Below are 23,294 nucleotides of genomic sequence, written 5' to 3' on the forward strand. Positions count from 1 at the left end.
GTCGCATGAAACGTGTGGAATAACAAAAGACGACTGTTTTTAGCTAAAAGACCTGAAGAGTCAGCATGAATTCTGCTCCCAGCACAGTGATGTCACAGACACACAGCTCAGGTAAGATCTGCAGGATGACCTGATCAATAATAACAACTAGAATCAGTCCATGCACAGATTGCAGGATCTCTGCGGTTCTGTTTGTGACGTTTGATCTCAAAGACAAAAATCCAGTGAAATGATTTTTTAAATCTTATGTCAAAAAGCTCGTCTGTTTTAAATTTGTTCAGATTTTAATAAAGTAACGCTTTTAATCCAGCCGGGCAGTGCGTTGTTGTTCAAGAGCGGAGAGTCTAAAGTCCAGGGACGATGAACTTAATTGCAGCTACAATGTTAGGAGCAATAAAAAAGTCAATAATAAAAGTATAATATTTAACTGTAAGAATATTAACTGTGTAAACGTAGATCTGTGTGTATTAGTGCAGCTTCTATTCATGTTAATAACCAGGAGCCGTCAAAATAACATTTGGTTTTTAGAAAGTTTCAGACAGTCATGTCCCATCTGGTGTGTTTTTTAAGTTTGCTTTGATGGCCATCACAGTTATGGATACTTTCCTTCTTTTCATCAGTTTACAGACATCAGAGTAATGCATACGATACGTGGAATACAGCTGAGTAACAGTAATGTAATACTCACTGTGACCTGTGTGACCTCCTGTTAGTCTGTAGGAAAAAAGCAAAAAACCCAACTTGTATGAGATCGTGTGCTTATTCCATCATGAATTGATGTATTTCTCTTTTTATATTTAAGTATTTTAGATTTTATTTTTGTGACCATAACTGTTATTTTCTCATCTGCACCAACATCTGAAACTTTTGTATTAATCTTTAAAAAGGTTCATAAGTCTTAGTCTCAGATTATCTAGGAACATAAAACTGATAGCAGAGAATAATCAGAAAGGGCCCTTTTTTAAATCATTAACTCACGTTCATATTAATAAAGCCAACCTTTGACCTGCAGTTAGATATAAAGTAAATGTGATGTGTATCATGTCCTGTGAGTCGATGAGTAACAGCATGCAAAAAGAAGAAAATGATAACGTTTGAAACAAGTGAACATTGACCACAGAGTAGATAACATCCACTGTGTACAGATAAACACAGACTTCTTGTTACCTTGTTTAATTTGAACAGAGGCAAACTCATCAAGTAAAGCCTCTAAGCTTGGTGGGAGCAAATATTAGAGTAACCTGACCTCTCAGAGTTCTCGTATATGCAAATCTGGAGGTTTATTTATGACCTCAGCAGTGATGGTCAGGGGTACTCGACATTGCTGTTGGATGTGCATGCAGATGCAGTTAAGCATGTATTTTATGACACAGCGACCAGGTGTTTTATCAGGACAGGTGAACACAAATGTCTGAGACACGACAGTGAGCCTCCCCGAGATGTCATCCAATATGCGTCCAGAGATCTTATTCTGAGTATTCACGGCAGCCGTAGCCTCTCCAAGATCTTATCCGTGCTGACTCAATGAGCCCATTTTGAGAAACTCACGCCTCTCCCATCGTTCCAATCCCAGCGGGCAGCCTTGTGAGGGTTTGAACAGCCGGTTCCGCTTTCTTAAATCTCCGATAAGTCAGGGCCAAGCCAGCTCCGATCAGCCAGAACCCTGTTCCCATGGTTATGAATAGGTAGATATCTTCAGCACTCAGGCTCACCCGAGCCCAGACTTCTTGTTGAGAAAGGGGTGTCGATTGCATTTAGGGACCAGTCGATCCAATCCTATTTCACTGCAGGGCAACCTGCATGTGGCGAATAAAGCCTTGATTGATTGATTGATTGACTGTACACACTGCACAACAAATAAGAGATCGGAAGCTTAGTGTCAAAGGGGCCCAATATGTGACTGTGGAGACAGCAGAGCAATTTCCACAAACTTTATTTACAAGTTTAAGCAAAGGAATAAACTTGGTGAGGGATTCAGGGCTTGATGTTTGAACACGACTCATAGTGTGGAGATCTAAAGCTGTAACTGTGGACAGAGGAGTGGGTGATTATTGTGGGTATGAAACTTCTCCAGGCTTGAATGAATTTGAAAGAGGAATATGACTCATGTTGCAGGCAGAGTTGGTGACACTTTGAGGAGCAGCTGAAGGTCTGGGTGAGCTGAAGAGAGTGATGCTGGGCTGACCCGAGTTAAAAGAGATCCAGTGCAAAGCGGTGGCAAGAGGGCAGCCAGGTGCCATACTGAAATCCTTCCCAGGAGTCAGAGCGTGAAACAGGTGGTGTGATCAGAGAGCTGTAGCACAAGAAAAGCAAGGTGGGTACATAGACTAGAAGTAATACACACAAACATCCTGAGACTCAGACTGAAAACCCCACAAAGGAGGGGGGATGGGGTTGGTAAGTCTGTAATATTAGATTAGGTTTCTTTGTAACTAATGATAGCAACATGGCCAAATGAAACTGAGAATAACCCACTAAGTAAATGCTGAAATAAGGGTGGATGATCTTCACTAGACACTCAAACGGAAAAGTTTTGGATTTCAGTTTGAACCCCACCAACTTTATTCTTGACTCAAATAAGGAGAGTTCATTTGGAAGAACTGAATATGATTCATTAAGAGTACTTTCATTCACCTTAAAGTGAACAACAGTCTGAAAGGGACTTTCTGCCATGTTTTACAGGCAGTCGTGCTTCTGAAGACTAGTTTTTGTTCGCTTTGTTGTGAATATTTACATAAAACCATCCAAGTGTCTGTATCCAACACCGTCTGTGCAAAACTCCTTTGATGTCAGAGGTTCAAACATGAAAAACATTTTCTCTGTCATTGTTGTTTTTTCTTTTTAACTCCACAGTGAGTTCTGCAGCTGAATGACAGCATGGCAGCAGCATCTGGTGAGTCTTACTTTGTCACACTTACATGCAGTAACTGTGAGTTACCTCCCTCTACAAGCACTTTCTGACAATAATTTAATTGTTTCTTGGTTTCTCCTGTTTGGAGAAATGTGAAAAAAATGAAGAAAAAGTGATTATTAGAGGATAAACGATGTGACTACAGGTGAATATTTTACAGCAGGTCTCATCTGAGTGTCTTTGCTGAACCAGGCTGCTGTGTTGCATGCAACATACTTTAACAATGTGTTTAACCAATAACATTTGACAGAATGTATTTTCTGAAAATTAACAGTCATGTTTAATAATCTTTCCCAGAACTAATGTGATCTGTTCATACAGCTGTTGACATTAAAAGTGCTTTGTTCCATCTGATGTAGTCATTGCAGGATAACACGTCTCAGTGCACAATGCATGTTTTTCTTTATCTTTGCAGGACCACAAGACACTTTTCCCAGACGTCGCAGGAAGAGCTTTGATTTTGTGCCCCCCCACAGTGAGTTTTTAAAGAAAAGATGTTTAATGCAAACTTTAACTGGGCAATTTAAGGTGGAAGACATTAGACAGGAGCAGGTGAAGACAAAATATAGCAGGAAGTGTGAAGCCTGTTTGGAATAATGAAAACCTCTTAGTGCACGGATTCTGCTTTCTCTCTTTACATTTAAAGCTAATATAATGTATAGAAAAGTGAAGAAAACTATTTTATGTAAACTTTTGGGGTCATATCTGGGAGAGGTTACAGCAAATGTCTCCTTAACTTCATGTTAACAGATCAAACATTCAGGATACCAGTGTTCATGTAGCTCTATGCCACAGACATGAAGTTGGTGCAATTTATTGAAATTTATTGAAACCACCTGCACTCATGTATATATCATGTATATATCTATCTACTTAGCACTTTTAATTCTTACTCTTATTTTTATTTTCATGTCTATTTAAACGTAATTTATAACAGTATGTTTGCACTGAAGCACCGCAGCAATTTCCTAATGTTGTAAACCTGCTCAACATTTGGCAATAAAACCCTTTCTGATTCTGATTCTGATGCATTCTGTGACAATGGTGATCAAAAGAGATTATAGAAATAAAATTGTGCCAAACAAGAAAAAAAAATTGGTCTTCAGATTCTGTGGATGTAAAACTGAGCTTTTAACAGAGGTTAATTTTATTTTTCAGCTCTCAAACTTTATGTAGTATTCTCACATGTGAATATATATCTATGGCTCAGTAATGATCCATAAATACTAGAAAAAATAACACATATTTAAACAAACTGACAATTTTTGCGCATTTTTCAATAATTACAACTCAGTGGTTACAAATGGAAAATCATTAAAATTAGATTAATTAAAACCTATGATATAGTGCTGTTTCTGCTTGTATTAACTTTGAAAGATTCTTTGTTCAGTGTTTGTGTTTGCTGTCGTTTCAGTGTCTGAGCTCAGAGCTGTCCTGCTGGGGAACAGCTGGTCTGAGAGGAGCTCAGTGGGAAACTTTATACTGAGAGAGAACAAGTTCAACCCTGAGGAAGAACTGGACCGATGTGTGAGAGTCAGTGGACACATTCAAGGGAAAGAAATAGTTCTCATCAACACTCCAGATCTGCTTCATCCAAACATCTCAGTGGAGAAATTAAAGGAACATGTGAACAACTGCGTGAGGCTCTCTGATCCTGGACCTCATGTGTTCCTGCTGGTTCTACAGCCTGAAGACTTCAAAGAGCATCAAAAAACGAGACTCTGCAGAGTCCTGAACTTCTTCAGTGATCATTCCTTTGATCATTCACTGGTTCTGATATCACCACCCAGAGAGAGGCGTCTGGGTTTATGGCATAGTGTCATGTATCATACACCTATACAGGAAATGATCAGACGATGTAAAAACAAGTCACTGCAGCTTGAAAACCTCAACATTCGGGAGTTACTAGAAAACATGGAACGCATTGTAGAAATGAACAATGGAACACATGTGACCTGTCAGCACACCAGCACTGAACAAAGAAAAGAAGCTCCTGTTACTCTGAATGATCCTCAGCCTGTTGGTAAGTAAAAAACCCCAAACTCTATCTGTAGATATTTTAACATAAAGACACTTTCTAAAGTGCTCAGAAGGAACGATCCACCAAAAACATGAAGCAGCATTTACTGAAGATGGAAAAAGTGAAGAAAGACCAAAAGGCTTTTAGGATCAGTCAGACTGTCTGAGAGTAATTTCCTGTTTGTATCTTTGCTCCTTTACAGGACGTAGACTCTGCATGTTGCTGTTTGGAGTGAACTCAGCAAAGAAGACAGCACTCTGTAACTTTATTGTGAAGAAAAATTATGATTTTTCAGGATTTTCTCCAGACAGACAAGTTTTCCATGGAGAGTGGAGAGGAAAACCTTTAACAGTAGTGAAAACTCCCGACTTCTTAAGTCCATCTCTGAAAGCAGCGAGAGAAGAGATGAAGAGCTGTGTGAGTCTCTGTCCTCCTGGACCAAACGTTCTGCTGCTGATGGTGAAACCTTCTGATTTCACTATGCAGAGCAGAAAAACTCTCAGTTTGACCCTGAGTGTGTTTAATGGAGATGCCTTTAAACACTCAATGGTCATCATCACAGATGAGGAGGAGATGCGGTTTTCTGTTAATTTTCTCCTTAGAGATTGTGAAGGTAGACACTACAACATGTTTGAAAATGATCATCGACAGTTAATGGAGAAGATTGAGAACATCGTGCATGAGAACAAAGGAAAATTCCTCACAGTCACCGAAGAGACCATCAGACCAAAGTCTGAAGACATCAAACCACCTGAAGGGATCAGAAGAATAGAATCTGAACTCATCAAACCATCTTTAAACCTGGTTCTGTGTGGGAGGAGAGGAGCAGGGAAGACGTCAGCAGCCAAGGCCATTTTAGGTCAGACTGAGCTTCATTCAGCCTCCAACTCATCAGAGTGTGTTAAACATCAGGGAGAGGTGTGTGGACGTTGGGTTTCCCTGGTGGAGCTGCCTGCCTTGTATGGAAAACCTCAGGAGGCAGTGATGGAGGAATCACTCAGGTGTATCTCCCTCTGTGATCCTGAGGGTGTCCATGCCTTCATCCTGGTCCTACCTGTGGCTCCCCTCACTGATGAAGACAAGGGAGAGTTAGAGACCATCCAGAACACATTCAGCTCTCGAGTCAATGACTTCACCATGATTCTGTTCACTGTGGACTCAGATCCTACAGATCCAGCTGTTTTAAACTTTGTAAGACAAGACAAGGACATTCAGAAGCTCTGTCAGACTCATAGAGAACAATTAGTTGTTCTCAACATCGAAGAAAAGCGAATGATTGCAAAGCTTCTGCATGAAGTGGATAAGATGAAAGCTAAAGGATCCAAGTGCTTCACAAAAGAAATGTTCACCAAAGCTCAAATGGAGAAGGTAACAAGACTTAAAGCTGAACTTCAGGAAGTTAAACGCAGCAGTGTGGCTTCATCTGATGATGCACATCAAAGTGAACAGTCCATCAGGATGGTGCTGCTTGGAAAAACTGGCAGTGGGAAAAGTGCAACTGCAAACACCATTTTGGGCAAAAAGGTGTTTTTATCTAAAGTCAGTCAGATTTCTGTGACCAGAGAATGTCAGAAAGCAGCAGGAGAGATTGATGGATGTCCTGTTGTTGTGGTCGACACCCCCGGCTTGTTTGACACGACTCTGTCCAGTTATGAAGTTCGACAGGAGCTCCTGAACTGTATCAGCATGTTGTCTCCTGGACCTCACGTGTTCTTACTGGTGCTGCAGATCGGTCGATTTACAGAGGAGGAGAAAGAAACTGTGAAAAAGATCAAAGAGATTTTTGGAAAGAAGTCAGGAAACTTCATCATTGTTACCTTCACCAGAGGAGATGAGCTTGAAGACACATCCATTGAACGTTACATAGAAGAAGACTGTTCTGATTTTGTAAAAACTCTGATTAAAGACTGTGGAGGCAGATACCACGTCTTCAACAACAAAGATCCAAAAAACCGTAGACAAGTGACAGACCTGCTGATCAAAATTGAAGCCATGTTGAAAGACAATTATGGCGGATACTACACCACTGAGATGTTCCAAGAGGCTGAGGCAGCGATACAGAAGGAGATGGAGAGGCTGCTGAAACAGAAGGATGAAGACATGATGAGAGAGAGGGAGGAGCTTAAAAGGAAACATGAAGAAGAAATGCAAAAAGTAAAAAGACAAATGGAAGAACAGATCTCTAAATTTGAGTCTGAGAAAGAGCAGAGCTTGAAAAAACTCAAGCAGATGGAGGAACGCATGAACCAGGAGCGAGAAGAGAGAGAGAGAGAACAGAAAATCAGAGAAGATGAGGAGAGAAAGAAGAAAGAACAGGAAGAAACTCAACGACAACAATGGAAACAAAAACTGGAAACTTTGGAGAAGCAAATAGAATCTGAATCAAAAGAAGAACTCATCAGAGAGCTGGAGCAAAACAGAGAAGAAATGAGACGAGAGAGAGAGGCCTGGGAGATGGAAAGGAAAGACTGGTGGGACAATAAGTATCAAGAAAGTAAACAGAGACGAGAAGCAGAAGATAAGAAAATCAAAAAGCTGACAGAAAAATATGAAAAGGAAAAAGAAGATTATCACAGAAGAATGAAAGATGACTGTGTCAGAATAGAACAGGAGGAAAGAAAAAGAAGAGAATTAGAGAATGACAACAAGAAAAAAATTAAACAAATGAAGCAGAAATATGAAGACGAGGCCAGAAATCAAGCTGAAGAGCTCAATGACTTCAAAGAGAAATACACCAGGGACTTTGAATCTCTGATAGAGAAATATAATGAAGAGATAAGGGATCTGAAGGAAACATATAAGATGTTGATGCAAAAGCATGAGAAACACAAACATGAGTATTCTCATTTGCACAAGGTCTCCAGTGACAAAGAAGAAAGACTGAAGAAAGACTTGGAGGAAATGCAGAAAAAGCATGAAGAAGAAATTAACAAATATAAACAAAACCATAAATGCATCATAGCCTGATGACTTTAAACAGTGCAGCAGTAAAACAGACTAGAAGAACACATGAGTTTCATACCAGTGTTTGAAAGTGAACATAAAATAAAACATGGAACATCACAAAGGACCTACAGTTACAGTGATAGAGAGAGCACCACTTTTGTTTGTTTGTTTTTTCAATTAACAAAGCAGCAAAATGCAAAATTGCTGCTGAAATCTGTCATTTTTAATTTTTAGACTCTGGAAAGGCAGCAGTGTCAGCAAGACACCAACATTAGTGTTTATTATTAGAGCCATATTTTTACACTGAGTGTTTTTACTATTGTGCCCAGCAGGTGGTGCTCTCATAAAAGGACATTAATCTTCTCCGTTTGAAAGTAAAAGTAATTCAAAGTAATTCACCAAATTATTGTCTGTTAATGATTTCCACTGCAAACCTGGAAATACTGAACAGTCTACAGATGATGTATTTGAAATATTAAGTGTATGATTTGTATTATATGAGCCACAAACATTTTATGGCAGGATTAAAAACATAATAATAATTTCTGATCTGTTCTTTGCAAGTCGTATTCATTTAAATAGGAAGAAAAATAGTTGTGAAAAATTTACTTTGTAAACAATAAGATAACATACATTTAGATATAAAATTGGTAAATATCAAAATACATGCACATAATAATTATGGATATTGAGGGTTTAAAAAACTTATATGATGTTACTACATTATTTTCTAATGTGTCTTTGTAAGCATTTATTTGAGCACTGTGTTTATATAAAGTTTGATACAATTATTTAAGGGGTAGGAAATGTTTTATTGACTTTTATTGACTTATGAACAGTTTTACTCTGATTTTATTGGTGGATACTATACACGTGCAGTGCCATAGTTCCCATATGGAAATTCAGAGTGAATATAAAAAAGTTGCTGGTCATTATGTAAGAATGTTTTATAAAAATAAAATGTCCTTCTATTAATGTATCATGTGTGATTACTGGAAAGTTGGGAACATATATGGATATATGGCAGACTTTCTTTATAAATAACCTAAAAGGGCTAAAATGTTGTTCTTCAGTTTTGTTGGATCAGGTTACAGAAGCATAGAGCTGCCACCCAAGCAAAAGAAAAATAGAGGTATATCACATTATAACATGAAAACTTGTTCTAACAATATATTTTTCACGTTTGAACAACATAAAAATTATATTGTTAAAATGTGATAATCACATTGTTTGAACAATAAAGTTTTTTACGTTATAGCATATCTTTTATTGTTAAAACACAATATATTTGTTTGCCTTAAAACATAGTGAAGTGGATGACAGTGCAGATCAGAGTGCGAGAAAATGGCTGGTTTATCTGAATTCATTAAGTTCTATTTTGTGCTTGGACTGAGGCATGGGGAGATCTTGCTGTTATTGACCAGCTTGGACAGTACTGTGATAAGCATGCGGACACGTAGAAGAAACCTAAAACGCATGGGACTGTACAGGAGAAAGAGTCCGATCCGACTGAGGTGGCAGGATTTCTTATTGATCAACTGGAGGGACATGGAAGGGTCCATGGATATAAACTACACCACCTGAACTGCATTCAGGCAGGTTATGTTGTCACGCAGAGTACTGTGAGACATTTACCGAAATATCTTGATATGGGGTTGAGAGAAAGACAGACAGAGAGAGGATAAAAAGTTGGCTTTAACAGCCATCATGCTTGTAAACCAGGCTTATTATCATTGTGTTCAGAATAGGAAAAAAAAATCATATTTCATTGGCCAGAAACATAAAATCAGGCTGACTTAAACAATTCACGTTAAATAATTAATAATTTTCCCCAATATTATGCATCTACCACTGTTATTCTTGTTGTTGGGTATTTTTGATAAACTCTATTGTTCTGACTGATACGGTGCTCTTGGGTCACATGTTGAGCCAAAAGAAATGTGTTTTTGTGCTGATATAAGATAAATATTAAATATTTAACAGGAAGAGCTGCAGCAAGTTGCACATCTGTGGAACACCCACATAATATGAGGAAGCAGAAATGCAGTTGCTCCATGTTAGGGGTGGTTTTGTTGATCCATTTTCCGATTAAAATCAATTCATTAAAGTCCTGAATTGATTTTTAAATATAAATCTATTTTGCCCAGAATCTCAGGTTGAACCTCATAAATTTCAACAACCACCAAACAGCTAAAACAGTAAATGAGAGCAGGTACACAGATTCTGCACAATGACGTAAACACAGAGCGCGCACGTGCCGACGGATCATAATGTAATGCTGGGCATACACTGTGATTTTTGAGCTGATTTTTCAGTCGTGCGACCGTTTTGGTGATCGGCCCGAGTTTCGCCTTGATCGTGCGTCATGCATCGTGTAGTATACATGGGGTAACGAGAAGTGATTAATAAAATTTATTAATAAAAAAAGATATAAGATAATTATTGTTATTTTGTTTAGGTTTTCTGTTTCAAGGTCATAACAAATTAATTTCTCAATATATGCAACCAAATCCATGTACTCCAGTGAAATATCAAAATTAAACCAGGTCCTTGTCATTTACAAGTCCCACAGCCCGTTCTCACTCCCGACACGTAAAATACTGACGATTTGTCACGTCCCTTAATTCAAATTCTTTTGTTTTCATTCTAATTCCATTGTTTGTTTTAGAATTCTGTTGCTTTCATTCAAACTCTGTTCTGTACATTCTAATTCCGTTGTTTTCATTCAAATTCCGTTGTTTTCATTCTAATTCTACTCTTTTTATTCAAATTCTATTGTTTGTTTTAGAATTCTGTTGCTTTCATTCAAAATCTGTTCTATACATTCAAATTCCGTTGTTTTCATTCTAATTCCATTGTTTGTTTTCAAATTCTGTTGTTTTCATTCTAATTCCGTTGTTTTCATTGAAATTCCTCTGTTTTCATTCAATTGATTTTGTTTTCATTATAATTCTACTCTTTTTATTCAAATTCTATTGTTTATTTTAAAATGCTGTTGCTTTCATTCAAACTTTGTTCTATACATTCTAATTCCGTTGTTTTCATTCAAATTCCATTGTTTGTTCTCAAATTCTGTTGTTTTTATTCAAATTCTATTGTTTATGTTAAAATTCTGTTGCTTTCATTCAAACTCTGTTCTGTACATTCTAATTCCGTTGTTTGTTTTAAACTTCCATTGTTTTCATTCAAATTCCGTTGTTTTCATTCTAATTCTACTCTTTTTATTCAAATTCTATTGTTTGTTTTAGAATTCTGTTGCTTTCATTCAAAATCTGTTCTATACATTCAAATTCCGTTGTTTTCATTCTAATTCCATTGTTTGTTTTCAAATTCTGTTGTTTTCATTCTAATTCCATTGTTTGTTTTCAAATTCTGTTGTTTTCATTTTAATTCCGTTGTTTTCATTCAAATTCCGTTGTTTTCATTCAAATTCTGTTCTTTTCATTCTAATTCCGTTGTTTTCATTGAAATTCCGTTGTTTTCGTTCAAATTCTGTTGTTTTCATTCTAATTCTACTCTTTTTATTCAAATTCTATTGTTTGTTTTAGAATTCTGTTGCTTTCATTCAAAATCTGTTCTATACATTCAAATTCCGTTGTTTTCATTGAAATTCCTCTGTTTTCATTCAATTGATTTTGTTTTCATTATAATTCTACTCTTTTTATTCAAATTCTATTGTTTATGTTAAAATTCTGTTGCTTTCATTCAAACTCTGTTCTGTACATTCTAATTCCGTTGTTTTCATTCTAATTCTGTTGTTTGTTTTAAACTTCCATTGTTTTCATTCAAATTCTGTTCTTGTCACGGTCCTGGGTCTCCTGACCCAGCGTTTTAGTTCTTTGTGATTTTTGTATTATTGTACTTGGTGTGAGTTATTCTATGGTTTCTAGTTTCGATCCCTTGCCCTTCATGTTTCTCTATGTCCCCTCTGTTCTGTGTAAATCTGTGTCTGCATGTTTGGGTTCCCCTCTGTGTCTCTCGGTTCTTAGAGTCCTCTACCTTATGGTTTATGTCTCTGTGTTTCTTAGTTGCTGTCTCCACGGTGTCAAGTTCGCGTCTCTGTGTGATCCTTCCTGTTTTACTTTGAAGGTCCGTGTCTTATGTGAATGTGTCCTGCTTTGCTTGTCTCGTCAGTTCTAATTTCCCCCAGCTGTGCTCTCCTTCTGTGTCTCATTCTCCTCGTTACTTCCCAGTGTATTTAGTCCCTGTGTTTCTCTGAGTCAGTGTTGCGTTGTACCCTCAACAAGCTGTGTGTGTTTTGCCTCCGTGTGACCAGTGAGTTTGTTTCCAGCTCTAGTTTCAGTTCAGTATTTCTGCTTCAGTGTTTTAGTCCACCAGCGTTTTTGTTTGTCTTTTGGTGAGTTTAGTTAGTAAGAGGTTTTACAGCAATAAAGCTGCACTTTAAGTTGAACTTCTGCGTCTGAGTCCTGCATTTTGGATCCACCACTCCTGCTTGCCCACCTGCCACACAGCCAACCATGACAGATCTGTTCATTCTAATTCCGTTCTTTTCATTCAAATTCTGTTCTTTTCATTCAAATTCCATTGTTTTGATTCAAATTCTGTTCTGTACATTCAAATTCTGTTGTTTTCATTTTAATTCCGTTGTTTTCATTCAAAGTCCGTTGTTTTTGATCAAATTCTGTTCTTTTAACCCTTGTGCTCCCCTTCGGGGCAGCCCCAGACCCCGGGGGTCCCAAAGTACCCCACCCTCAGTAGAGACAGGTGAATGAAAATGAAAAAAACAGAACGATCATTTGGGGTCGAAGAGTGTCCCAGAGCGATTCTAATGGGTTCGTCAGGGGATCGGGAAAGAAAACGTAGCACTTGGGGGCCACGCACAGAAGCTGCTGCGGCAGCGTGGGGGTCATTGATACCCCAGTACATGAAAATGAAGCATAATAATAATAATAATAATAAGACGAAGAAGAAGAAGAAGAAAAATACAACACACAGACGCTTCTGAGTTTTATTTTATTTTATTTGAAATTACACTCACGATACAACTGAGGCAATCTGGAAGGCCATACCATTTAGGGACATGCGCAATAGGGGGGTGCGTATTGTATTTTTGATTACAATATCAACAAACTGTCCGTGTTTCAGGGGCTCGGTGCTGTACGGCGCCTCTGGTGGCTGTGAATACATGATCAGGAGACGTTGAATGGAAGGAATGAAAAGCGGCGTGAGGAGTCTTTTCCTGATGCTGTAATAATGTTCAGCGTAAAAGTCATCCTCCAAGTGTCACAGCGGGATGGAACGGACACACGCGCAGGCTCTGAGTTGGGAAACACAAGAATCTTTATTACAGCACACCAGGCGATCTATTTACAGAGGTGAGGGGAGAAGCCGGGCTCCGGGGGTCCACATACAAAGGGAAAAGACACTGAAAGTCCACACGCACTCCGTCCACTCCTCATGCTCTTCTCCACACTCCACAGAAAACACGATGACGTACTCCACTCCTCGCACACTCAATCACTCAGGAAACACAGGGGTTGGTCCAGGGAATGCGGGTCGGCAACGGTCCAGCGACGAGAAACACAGAGCTGCCGTCTTATAAAGGAGCTGGAACACTTTTGTAACGAGCCACAGGTGCGTGATGGCGACCAGGTGCGTGGACCAAGGGCAGAAGTCCACAGGTGAGCTCCGCCCTGGCAGAGGGAGGAGGGAAAGAGAGGAAGGGAGAGAGCAGGAACAAAATGAAAAACATATGTAGCCATACTGAGCCGACCGGGTAGGCACAGGAACCCTGACACCAAGACTCGCAGACACTCGTGTTGTCTCTGGCTGGGGTGATTGGTCTTGCACCCGTTGCATGCTTCGGTGCGGTACTCGTTGATCACTAGGTCGAGTAGGTGATACACCTACGCAGTTTTCACGGTATCGACGAGTAAAGAAGACGCCCAACCGTCAAGCTCGGCGTCTTGCCGCTCGCCCGCCTCTGTCACACTCCGCGTCGGACAGTCTCTCTCCCTCTTCCGAGAACGAACGAGACAATCGCCTTCTATTGAAAATACTAGAAAGGGGGGCTTATTTTTTTTGTTTTATAGCGATTTCATAGAACAGCTACAGCGTAGGCAAACATTCAGTGAGTGAGTAAGTAAGTAAGTAAGTACATAGACTGCATTAGAACTAGAAATCCTAGAAAACAAGTGAAATGAAACTCAGCCTTCATAGTGTAACAAGGAGAAACGGGGTGGGTTTAGCTAAGCGAACATTGCCAGTGTACAATTTAACTGAGAATATCCAAGGGCTCCACCGAGCCCCGTGAGAACATAAGATGTAAAGTATGCTCCTGTGCCAAATAATCCCAAGACAGGGAGGCCGAAGAATTTACACCGCTCCCTCAATTCGATCCTCTCCTCTTCTTCCCGTTTTCTTTGTTCTTCCTCCTTTCTCCTCTTCAGCCTTTCTCATTCGAGTTTCTTCTGGGCCGCCTTATACATCTCGTTGGTGTAGTGGTTTCCTCCACTGAAATCCACCATTTCATCTATTTCATCCAGAAGACAGCCCCGGAGTGTCGATCACAGCGATATTTCTTCCGTCTTCACCCTCTGCCTCGTTTCTGAGACAGCCGTCGGTGACAGACTCGGGCGAAACGTCTTCTTTGAAAGCATTCGCATCCCCCAGGATGGTGTTTCCAGATGCACTCTTTCCCGATCCTGTTTTACTGACCAGAAGGAGTCTCAGTTCTTCACGGGTCACAAAGCCTGCGGGGTTGGGGAAATGATGGTAACATTTGAATCATTCTAGAAATGAAAAGCCAAACAACAACAATGCTGTTTCTTTAGAGAGTCTCAGCTTACAAGTGTGTTTATTTCATATTTTCAGTTGTTTCCCTCCACGGCTAAATAAATCGGCTTCAGTAATGCACTGATATACAAGCATGGATATAAGGGGCTTCTTTCAAAGAAACAACTCTGGTAGTATTTTATATATTATGCTTTGTATGTTGTTCAGTATATTTCTATGCAAAACAAGAGGAACTTCAATACACAGCAGTATATTCACAGTTTAAACCAGATATTTACACTTTATGGAAAACACAAGAACATTTTTACTGTACAACATCAATTTAGAGTAAACTTGTTTTGTTTTGGATAAATAAATATTGAAATATCTTTTGAATTAGTTAAATGTCAGAATAAAGAGAGACAGAGCTTCTATTTTTTATCACTTTCATCAAATTTAGGAGTACATGTACACTAAGTTTACTGTTAATTAATAAGAAACTCCAGACGATTCCATTCTGAGCTGAAGAAGCTTCTGATAGGTTAGTAGAGTCCATGTGAGTAAACTGGTGGCACAGCTGTGGATGCATATAAGGCAAAACACAGAGGCTGTTTCTGTGACATGGGAAAAATCAAGAGATGTCAACCAAAACACCAGGAAAAGAATCGTGGAGCTCCATAAGTGTGGCTCAGTTTGAATACAATTTGGTGCCATTTGCAATTAAGAAATACAGATAGTTTCTCTCTTTACTCTTAAATTTAACAAATATGTTTTTTATATTTATCAACCTAAAAAAATTTTTAGTCTGATTTGATGCTACAATTAAAAAAGTGTTTGTGTTTTTATCTGAAGAGTGTGTAAATATCTGGTTTCCACTGTATATTTGATGATTGTCAGCACAAAGAGGGAGAGAGAGGAACAGAGAGGGAGAGGAGAATGAGGACAGAACAGAGATGAACAAGAGCAGGTGAGACACACATGTTAGTCAAATGGTTGTTTGCCAAAAGTATCACTGTATCATAGGTCCTCATGTATCTCGTACCTATGGCGAATTGGTCCTGGGTGGGGGACCAGACAAAGACCAATTCAGAAGACCCTTACGAGAGTATCACCGAAGGAACAGTTTACACTGCCCGGAACAAAGCCCGGGGAGGGTGTCCAAGGGTGGCCGGGGCTTAGTCCATGGGGCCCGCCTGGGCATAGCCCGAGAAGGGGACATGGGCCCATCCGCCATAGTGGTCGAGGGCATTGTGTGCTGGGCGGCGGCCAGGAGCGGTGGCCCTGGTGGACTGATCCCCGCTACCAAGACTGGCAACTGGGACATGGAATGTCACCTCTCTGGTGTGGAAGGAGCCTAAGTTAGTGCGTGAGGTTGAGAGGTACCAGCTAGATATAGTCGGCGTCAACTCAACGCATGGCTTGGGCTCTGGAACCAGTCTCCTGGTGAGGAGCTGGACTCTGTCTCAGTCTGGAGTTGCCCATGGTGAGAGGCAGGGGGCTAAGGTGGGTATCCAGTATCCCCTTGGCTTGCTGCCGGCACGTTGGGGTTTTTCCCGGTGAATGAAAGGGTTTGTTTCTTGCGCCTTCATGTCGGGGAACGGGTCCTGACTGTAGTCTGAGCTTGAGCTGCCACCAAGGGAGCCACCAAGCTGAAGGAGGCCTATCGGGCTCGGTTCGTTTGTGGGACTTTGGGGACAGCTGATAGTTACCAAGAAGCCAAACGGAACATGGCTCTGGCAGCGGCTGAAGCAAAAACTTGGGTGCGGAACACTGGACCAGCTCTTTATCCTCTCAAGGATACTTGAGGGTGCGTGTGAGTTTGCCAAACCAGTCTACATGTGTTTTGTGGACTTGGAGAAGTCCGGGAGTATGGGGTGTCTGGGCCATTGCTACGGGCCTTTCAATCCTTACACAAACATTGCAAGAGCTTGGTACACATAGCCGGCCATAAGATGGACTCGTTTCCGGTGGGTGATGGACTCCACCAGGGCTTCCCTTTGTCACAGATTCTGTTCATAATTTTTAAGGATAGAATTTCTAGGCGTAGCCACGTGGCTGAAGGCTTTCACTTGGGTGGTCTCAGAATCTCATCTCTGCTTTTCGTGAATGATGTAGTTCGGGTGATGGCCTTTGGAACGGTTCGCAGCCAAATGTGAAGCGGTGGGGATGGGAATCAGCACCTCCAAGTCTTAGACATAGTCCTTAGCCGGAAGAAGGTGGAGTGCCCATGCTGGGTCAGGTACGAGTTCCTGCCTACAGGGAAGAAGTGGAAAAACTTTCAACATGGTGCAGCCAAAAACAATCTGGTCCTCAACACCACAAAAACCAAAGAAATTTCAGCCCATACAAATTAATGGGGACTGTGTGGAGAGGGTCTCTGACTTCAAGCTCCTGGGCCTGCACCTGGGTGACGACCTATCCTGGAAAATAAACACTACAGCTATGATCAAGAAGGCACAGCAGTAACTCAACTTCCTGAGAGTCCTGAAGAACAACACGTTAGCCAAAGAGCTGTTAGTGTCATTCTACGGGTGCTCCACTGAAAGTACCTTGACATACTGTATCCCAGTGTGGTCTGCCAGCAGGAAAAAACATCACTCCAGAGGGTCATCAACAAAGTCCAGAGGATCTACAAATGGCATAAAGAACGATTAGATCTCTTCATAGTGACATTTTACCTACCAGCTCTTCTAATCTTGCATATGAGACATAATTTCACGATTCACAAACCAGAATGGAGACAGCTCTCAAAGCCTTTTTCTACTACTACTTGAATCTGTAACTAGTAGTAGATTCTGCTCAGGCTGTCAGGACATTCATGTTCAGACATGAAGAGATTCTGGATAAAGCAGAAGTTTCCCAGAGGACTATAATCTCCAGTCATGCTGCTGTTCATTGTGAAATCATAGCCTGAGGTCTGGGCCGTACTAAAGAAACAAACGCAGACAACATGAACCTGTCTCTCAAAAATGTGATCCATCCATCAGTTTTAATGACAGACGTTTTTTCAGTTACCTTGACAGAAACTTCGAATAACGAACAGAAACTACGAGGTTAACAAAGCACTGATTGTTTACAGCTCTTTCACTATCAAAGAGGAAAGAGCTGTAGCTTTCTGACAAACACTTTACTAAGACTCATACAATGGCTTGCAAAAGTATTTGGCCCCCCCTGAACTTTTCCACATTTTGTCACATTACAGCCACAAACATAAATCAATTTTATTGGAATTCCACGTGAAAGACCAACACAAAGTGGAAAACACATCGGGGATGCAGAGTTCAAGGACAGAAGAGAAGAAAGAAGGAGACGGTGAGACAGCGGAGGCTTGAAGCGAGGAGGAGGTATAAACCGTGTCTGCCGTCTATCGTAATGGGAAATGTGCGATCGTTGGCAAATAAAATCGACGAGCTCTCAGCACTGGTACGGAGTCAGAGGGAGTACCGAGAGTGTAGCCTGATGTGTTTCACTGAATCATGGCTGCACCAGGACATTCCCGACGAGAATGCTTCCGTGGAAGGCTTCCACACAGTTCGAGCGGACAGGGACAGCATCGCTAGCGGTAAGCGTAAAGGAGGTGGGCTTGCTGTTTTAGTTACAACCGGTGGTGTAACCCTGCCAACATAACAATAAAAGAAAGGATTTCTTGCCCGGACACTGAACTGTGTGCTGTTGGACTCAGGCCGTATTATTTACCCAGGGAATTCTCTCACGTCATCTTGGTGGCTGTTTATGTTCCTCCCTCTGCTAACCCCACAGCTGCACGTGACACTATCCACTCTGCCATAGCTCGGCTACAGACTCAGCACCCGAGTGCCTTTATTGTGATCTCGGGTGACTTCAACCACGTATCACTGGACAATACACCAACATTCAAACAATATGTGGACTGTCCCACCAGGGGAGAAAAAATTCTAGACCTACTGTATGCTAACGTCAAGGATGCATACAGCTCCTCCTCCCTCCCCCCACTTGGTAGGTCAGATCATAACCTGATTCACCTCACCCCCCACTATGTGCCAATTGTGAGGAGGGAACCTGTGACCACGAGGAGCGTTCGGAGGTGGTCAGAGGAGGCAATAGCGGAACTACAGGGCTGTTTCGAGGTGACCGACTGGGAAACACTCTGTGAGCCTCACGCCGAGGACATCAATGGGCTTACTGAGTGTATCACAGGCTACATAACTTTCTGCACCGACTGGTGGAGTGGAAACTCCAGCAGAACAGCATGAGAGAGGTGTGGAGGGGCATGAAGACCATCGAATCTGTTTTTCAATAGATTCGACACCACAGTGTCTGCTCCCACCCCCACAACCTCACCTGTAGTCAGCCTGGAATCCAGAGCCACACCACTGTGCCAGCCTCTCTCTTCACATGGCGCTGTTGCCTCCTGTGAGATTCCTGACACCCCTCCCCCACCCATCACCTTCACTCATTACCAGGCTGAGATGCAAATGAGGAGACTTCACTCAGGCAAGTCTGCTGGACCAGACGGAGTGAGTCCCCTCGTCCTCAAGACCTGTGCCCCCCAGCTGTGTGGAGTCTTTCATGAAGTGTTTATGCTGAGTCTGAGTCTGCAGATGGTCCCAGTGATGTGGAAGACATCATGCCTCGTCCCTGTACCAAAGACGCCACGTCCCAGTGGCCCCCAGGATTACAGGCCCGTGGCACTGACCTCCCACATCATGAAGACCCTGGAAAGGCTCATCCTGGACCAGCTGCGACCCATAGTAAGACCACATCTGGATCAGCCTTATCAGCCTCATCTCGGAACTGAGGACGCCATCATCTACCTGCTCAATCGTGTCTACACCCATCTGGACCAGCCGGCGAGCACTGTGAGGGTCATGTTTTTTGACTTTTCTAGTGCTTTCAACACCATCAGGCCGACCCTCCTGGGTGATAAGTTAGCAGCGATGCAGGTGGATGCTTCTCTGGTGTCCTGGATTGTTGATTACCTGACAGGAAGACCACAATATGTACGTCTCCCACAGTGTGTGTCTGACAAGGTGATCAGCAACACAGGGGCACCACAGGGGACTGTCCTCTCCCCCTTCCTCTTCACCCTCTACACCACAGACTTCAGCCACTGCACAGAGACCTGCCATCTTCAGAATTTTTCTGATAACTCTGCGGTGGTTGGATGCATCAGCAGGGATGATGAGACAGAGTACCGGGCTGTGGTCGACTCCTTTGTCACGTGGTGTGAGCAGAATCATCTGCAGCTCAACGTGGCAAAGACCAAGGAACTGATCGTGGACTTCAGGAAGACCAGGAAACACTTGACCCCTGTTTCAATCCAGGGGGTCAGTGTTGACATTGTGGAGGACTATAAATACCTTGGAGTACACATTGACAATAAACTGGACTGGGCTACAAACACCACAGCACTTTACAGGAAGGGCCAGAGTCGTCTCTATTTTTTGAGGCGACTGAGGTCCTTCAACATCTGCCAGAAAATGCTGAGGATTTTCTATGAGTCTGTTGTGGCCAGTGTGATCCTCTATGCTGTTGCATGCTGGGGGAGCAGGCTGAGGGTCGCAGATGCCAACAGACTCGATAAACTGATCCGTAAGGCCAGCAATGTTGTGGGGATGGAGCTGGACTCCCTCAAGGTGGTGTCGGAGAGGCGGATGCTGTCCAAGATAAAGACAATGTTGGATAACACCTCCCACCCACTCCATGACATGTTGGTCAGTCACAGGAGCACGTTCAGTGAGAGACTGAGATTACCCATGATGCACCACTGAACGACACAGGAAATCTTTCCTGCCTGTGGCCATCTCCCTGTACAACGCATCCACTTAACACACTGGTTACTGCTACTGTCATCCAGGGAAGGACGGATGTTGTTTTACTTTGCTGTGTTTTAATGTGAAGTGTGCTTATTTATTTTTTATATTGCATGTTTTGGTTATATCTTGTGGAGTGTTTTATTTATCCTGCATGTTTTGGTTGCATCTGTCAATTTGTCCTGGAGAGACTCCGCCCTTTTCCCGTTTTTTACTAATTCGACACACCTGAGAGAAAAGCGAGTGGTAATTTACAGAGAGTGCTCAGTGACACATGGGACTGGTGGAGCTTGGCGTTCGAGAGGAGGAGGATACAGCGCCAGCAACCAGGGACGCGGAGCGAGCGGTCCGACTGCTGCAGCAACAGGAGGCCAGATTACGCGTCTGCAGGGAATTAGAGGCAGCGAGGCGGGCCGGTTCCGATTGGCGGTTACAAAGAAGCGGCGGGCAGAGTTAAGAGCTCTGCCCACCCGGGGTAAGTCTTTTGACTTGTCCCCTTTTAATGAATGAAAGCTGCCTAAAAGAGTAGTGACTGCCGCTGCCTCCCTTTCTTTAGCGCACCGGGGCGCAGAACGCGCAGAGGAAGGCGAGGACGCCGCCGGGTTTCCCTTCTGCACCGCTTCACTGGATTTTTAATTCTTCATGACTTTTATACTGTGGCGGACGCCACTGGACTTTTAATGTTGTGTTTTATTGATTTTTACTGTGTTGTCCCCTGGCCAGGGTTGTTTTAATTCATTTTACATTTTTAACTATTTAAATATAATAAATTATATTTTAATTATACAGTTTTTAATTCGTGTGCTTTCCCTTGGCGGCTCCACTGCTCTGTCCGTTTGGAGGAAGGTTTCCCTCCTTTAAAAAACACTGTGGAAATAAAATCACCTTCGCTCCGGTTACACTTACACACTTGCTTTACTTCTCTCTGGGATAACTTCCTCGGAGATGAAATGCTGGTGACGCTACAAATACACACAGCCGCTCTATCACGTGATGCATACTGCTGCGACGTGCTACGGTTATGAGCCAAGTTACTTTTTGATATTTAATGGATCGGATTACATTTTTTATTTCTCGCCAATATCCGATCCAGTAATTTGGGTCAGTATCGGACCGATACTGATACGTAATATCAGATCGGTCCATCTCTAATTTCTATGAAACAAAACTAGAAGGTGCACTAGAAGTGTCTGTGGCGAAGCCGTGGGGCTGTTGTGGATTGAATGGAGAACCCGACACTGGAAATATGTCAGTGTAGGAACTCCCGAGGAGAGGGGGGGCCAGAGGTAAGTGTTTAGTCACTGAAAAGTGGGAAGAACAGGTGTTAGACGCAGGGCATGACAAGCTGGTCCAAAAACACTCGCAGTGGCAGTAAACAGTCTTACTCATGCGCAGGCGGAGGGAAAGCTTAGTGGGGAGGTGGTCCGGGTGAGGGGAGATGATTGTCCTGAGCGCTGGGCAGGGAGGCAGGCAGGCATGGAGAAACTGAACAGACCAGCGCTGAAATCCTAACAGGTGACGGCAGCGACTTGACAATGTCTGGAGGTCCTCTGAGAGTGGAGAAAACACATGAAACTACTATGAACTGACAAAACTGTGGAAGCCCTGACTGACAAAGGTTTGCAGACGATCTGGTGAGGTGTGAGTCTAAGCGCTGGTCTTAAGAAGCTGGCAATTCCAATTACGCTCAGGTGCAGCCTGTCAGCATGATGTGGCGGCTCCGCCCAGGGGTGGAAATGCCGGCCCTGTGGGAAGGCCCAGCACTCACCCGGACCATGACACATATAAAAAGAAAATAGTAATGGACCTAAAACTGAACCCTGTGGGCCCCACAGGTCAGGGCAGCAATGTCAGAGGTGAACCTGTCAGTCCTAACAGAAAAGGTCCTGTCTGATAAATAGAAAGAAAGTCTAGGGCAGAGCCAGATATACCAGCCAGAACCTTGAGCCTGTTAAGTAGGATTTTGTGGTCGATGGTGTCAAAGGCTGCACTAAGATCAAGTAAAATGATCACAGAATAATTCCCTGCATCAGATGCCATTAATAGCTCATTAGCGACTTTTAAGAGAGCGGTCTCTGTAGAGTGCTGCTTTTGAAAGCCAGACTGAAAAGCGAACGCTCTACCATTTGAGCTAATTTCCCATTGGCGGTTGAGTATTGCAGCTTCATCGTGTCATACGGAGCTTCAGCTCAGGTGGATCTAATGACAACGCCTCCCTTTCAATGTTTTCTGGGCATGTCAACTACAACAAGACCATTTGGTGCAATCGTAACTCACACGAGGGTAAGAGGGGAGACAATCACTTTCAAACATTGATGAGGTTTGAAGCCAGCATGAACCTGATAGAACCTGAAGGGTAGTGAGCGAAGAAGTGCAAACACCAGGCCTCGAGGGCCAGTGTCCTGCAGGTTTTAGATCACCCTGGGTCAACACACCTGAATCAAATGATTAGTTCATTACCAGGCCTCTGGAGAACTTCAAGAATTGTTGAGGAGGTACTTTAGCCATTTGAATCCCCTATGATGGATCAAGAATAGATCTGACGCCTGCAGGGTCCTGCAGGTTTTAGTGAGAGGAAAAGCTCTCACACAACAAACAAGAAAAAATATATGAGAAAGTTTCACAAGGAAAACCATTTACAAGGAGATACTAATTTGATTTCTGTCAACATGATCTGGAAATGTATGCTTAGATGTAAAGTCGCAAAAATGTTTATACTGCTCATTTCATTGAAATTTTTGCTGACATTATTTTTTTGCTACTATAAATATAAATCCAGCAGCTTCATATTTATGTCCTCTCTCACAGTCAATACATTAAAGTGTGCACACATGTGATCACGTGTTCTTTATAACTATTAAAATTTAAGGACACCGTTTTCTTTCAGTCT

General features: G+C 42.1%; 1 protein-coding gene across 1 annotated transcript; it reads left to right on the top strand.

Moving 5' to 3' along the window:
- Nucleotides 1–2,459: 2,459 nt before the first annotated feature.
- Nucleotides 2,460–8,928, top strand: LOC146658094 (uncharacterized). Its single transcript, XM_085426521.1, has 4 exons — nucleotides 2,460–2,893; nucleotides 3,327–3,386; nucleotides 4,326–4,934; nucleotides 5,134–8,928. Exons 1-4 carry the CDS (start codon nucleotides 2,878–2,880, stop codon nucleotides 7,896–7,898), a joined length of 3,450 nt encoding a protein of 1,149 aa, XP_085282647.1. The 5' UTR covers nucleotides 2,460–2,877; the 3' UTR covers nucleotides 7,899–8,928.
- Nucleotides 8,929–23,294: the final 14,366 nt, after the last annotated feature.

The sequence above is a fragment of the Rhamphochromis longiceps genome, linkage group LG12, assembly GCF_057381845.1.
Source record: "Rhamphochromis longiceps isolate RC_006_pf linkage group LG12, R_longiceps_female_GT1.1, whole genome shotgun sequence".
NCBI classification, from domain to species: domain Eukaryota; kingdom Metazoa; phylum Chordata; class Actinopteri; order Cichliformes; family Cichlidae; genus Rhamphochromis; species Rhamphochromis longiceps.

Coding starts and splice junctions, on each gene's coding strand:
- LOC146658094 (XM_085426521.1), top strand. Junction 3,387..4,325: donor TGATTTTGTGCCCCCCCACA/GTGAGTTTTTAA, acceptor CTGTCGTTTCAG/TGTCTGAGCTCAGAGCTGTC. Junction 4,935..5,133: donor GAATGATCCTCAGCCTGTTG/GTAAGTAAAAAA, acceptor GCTCCTTTACAG/GACGTAGACTCTGCATGTTG.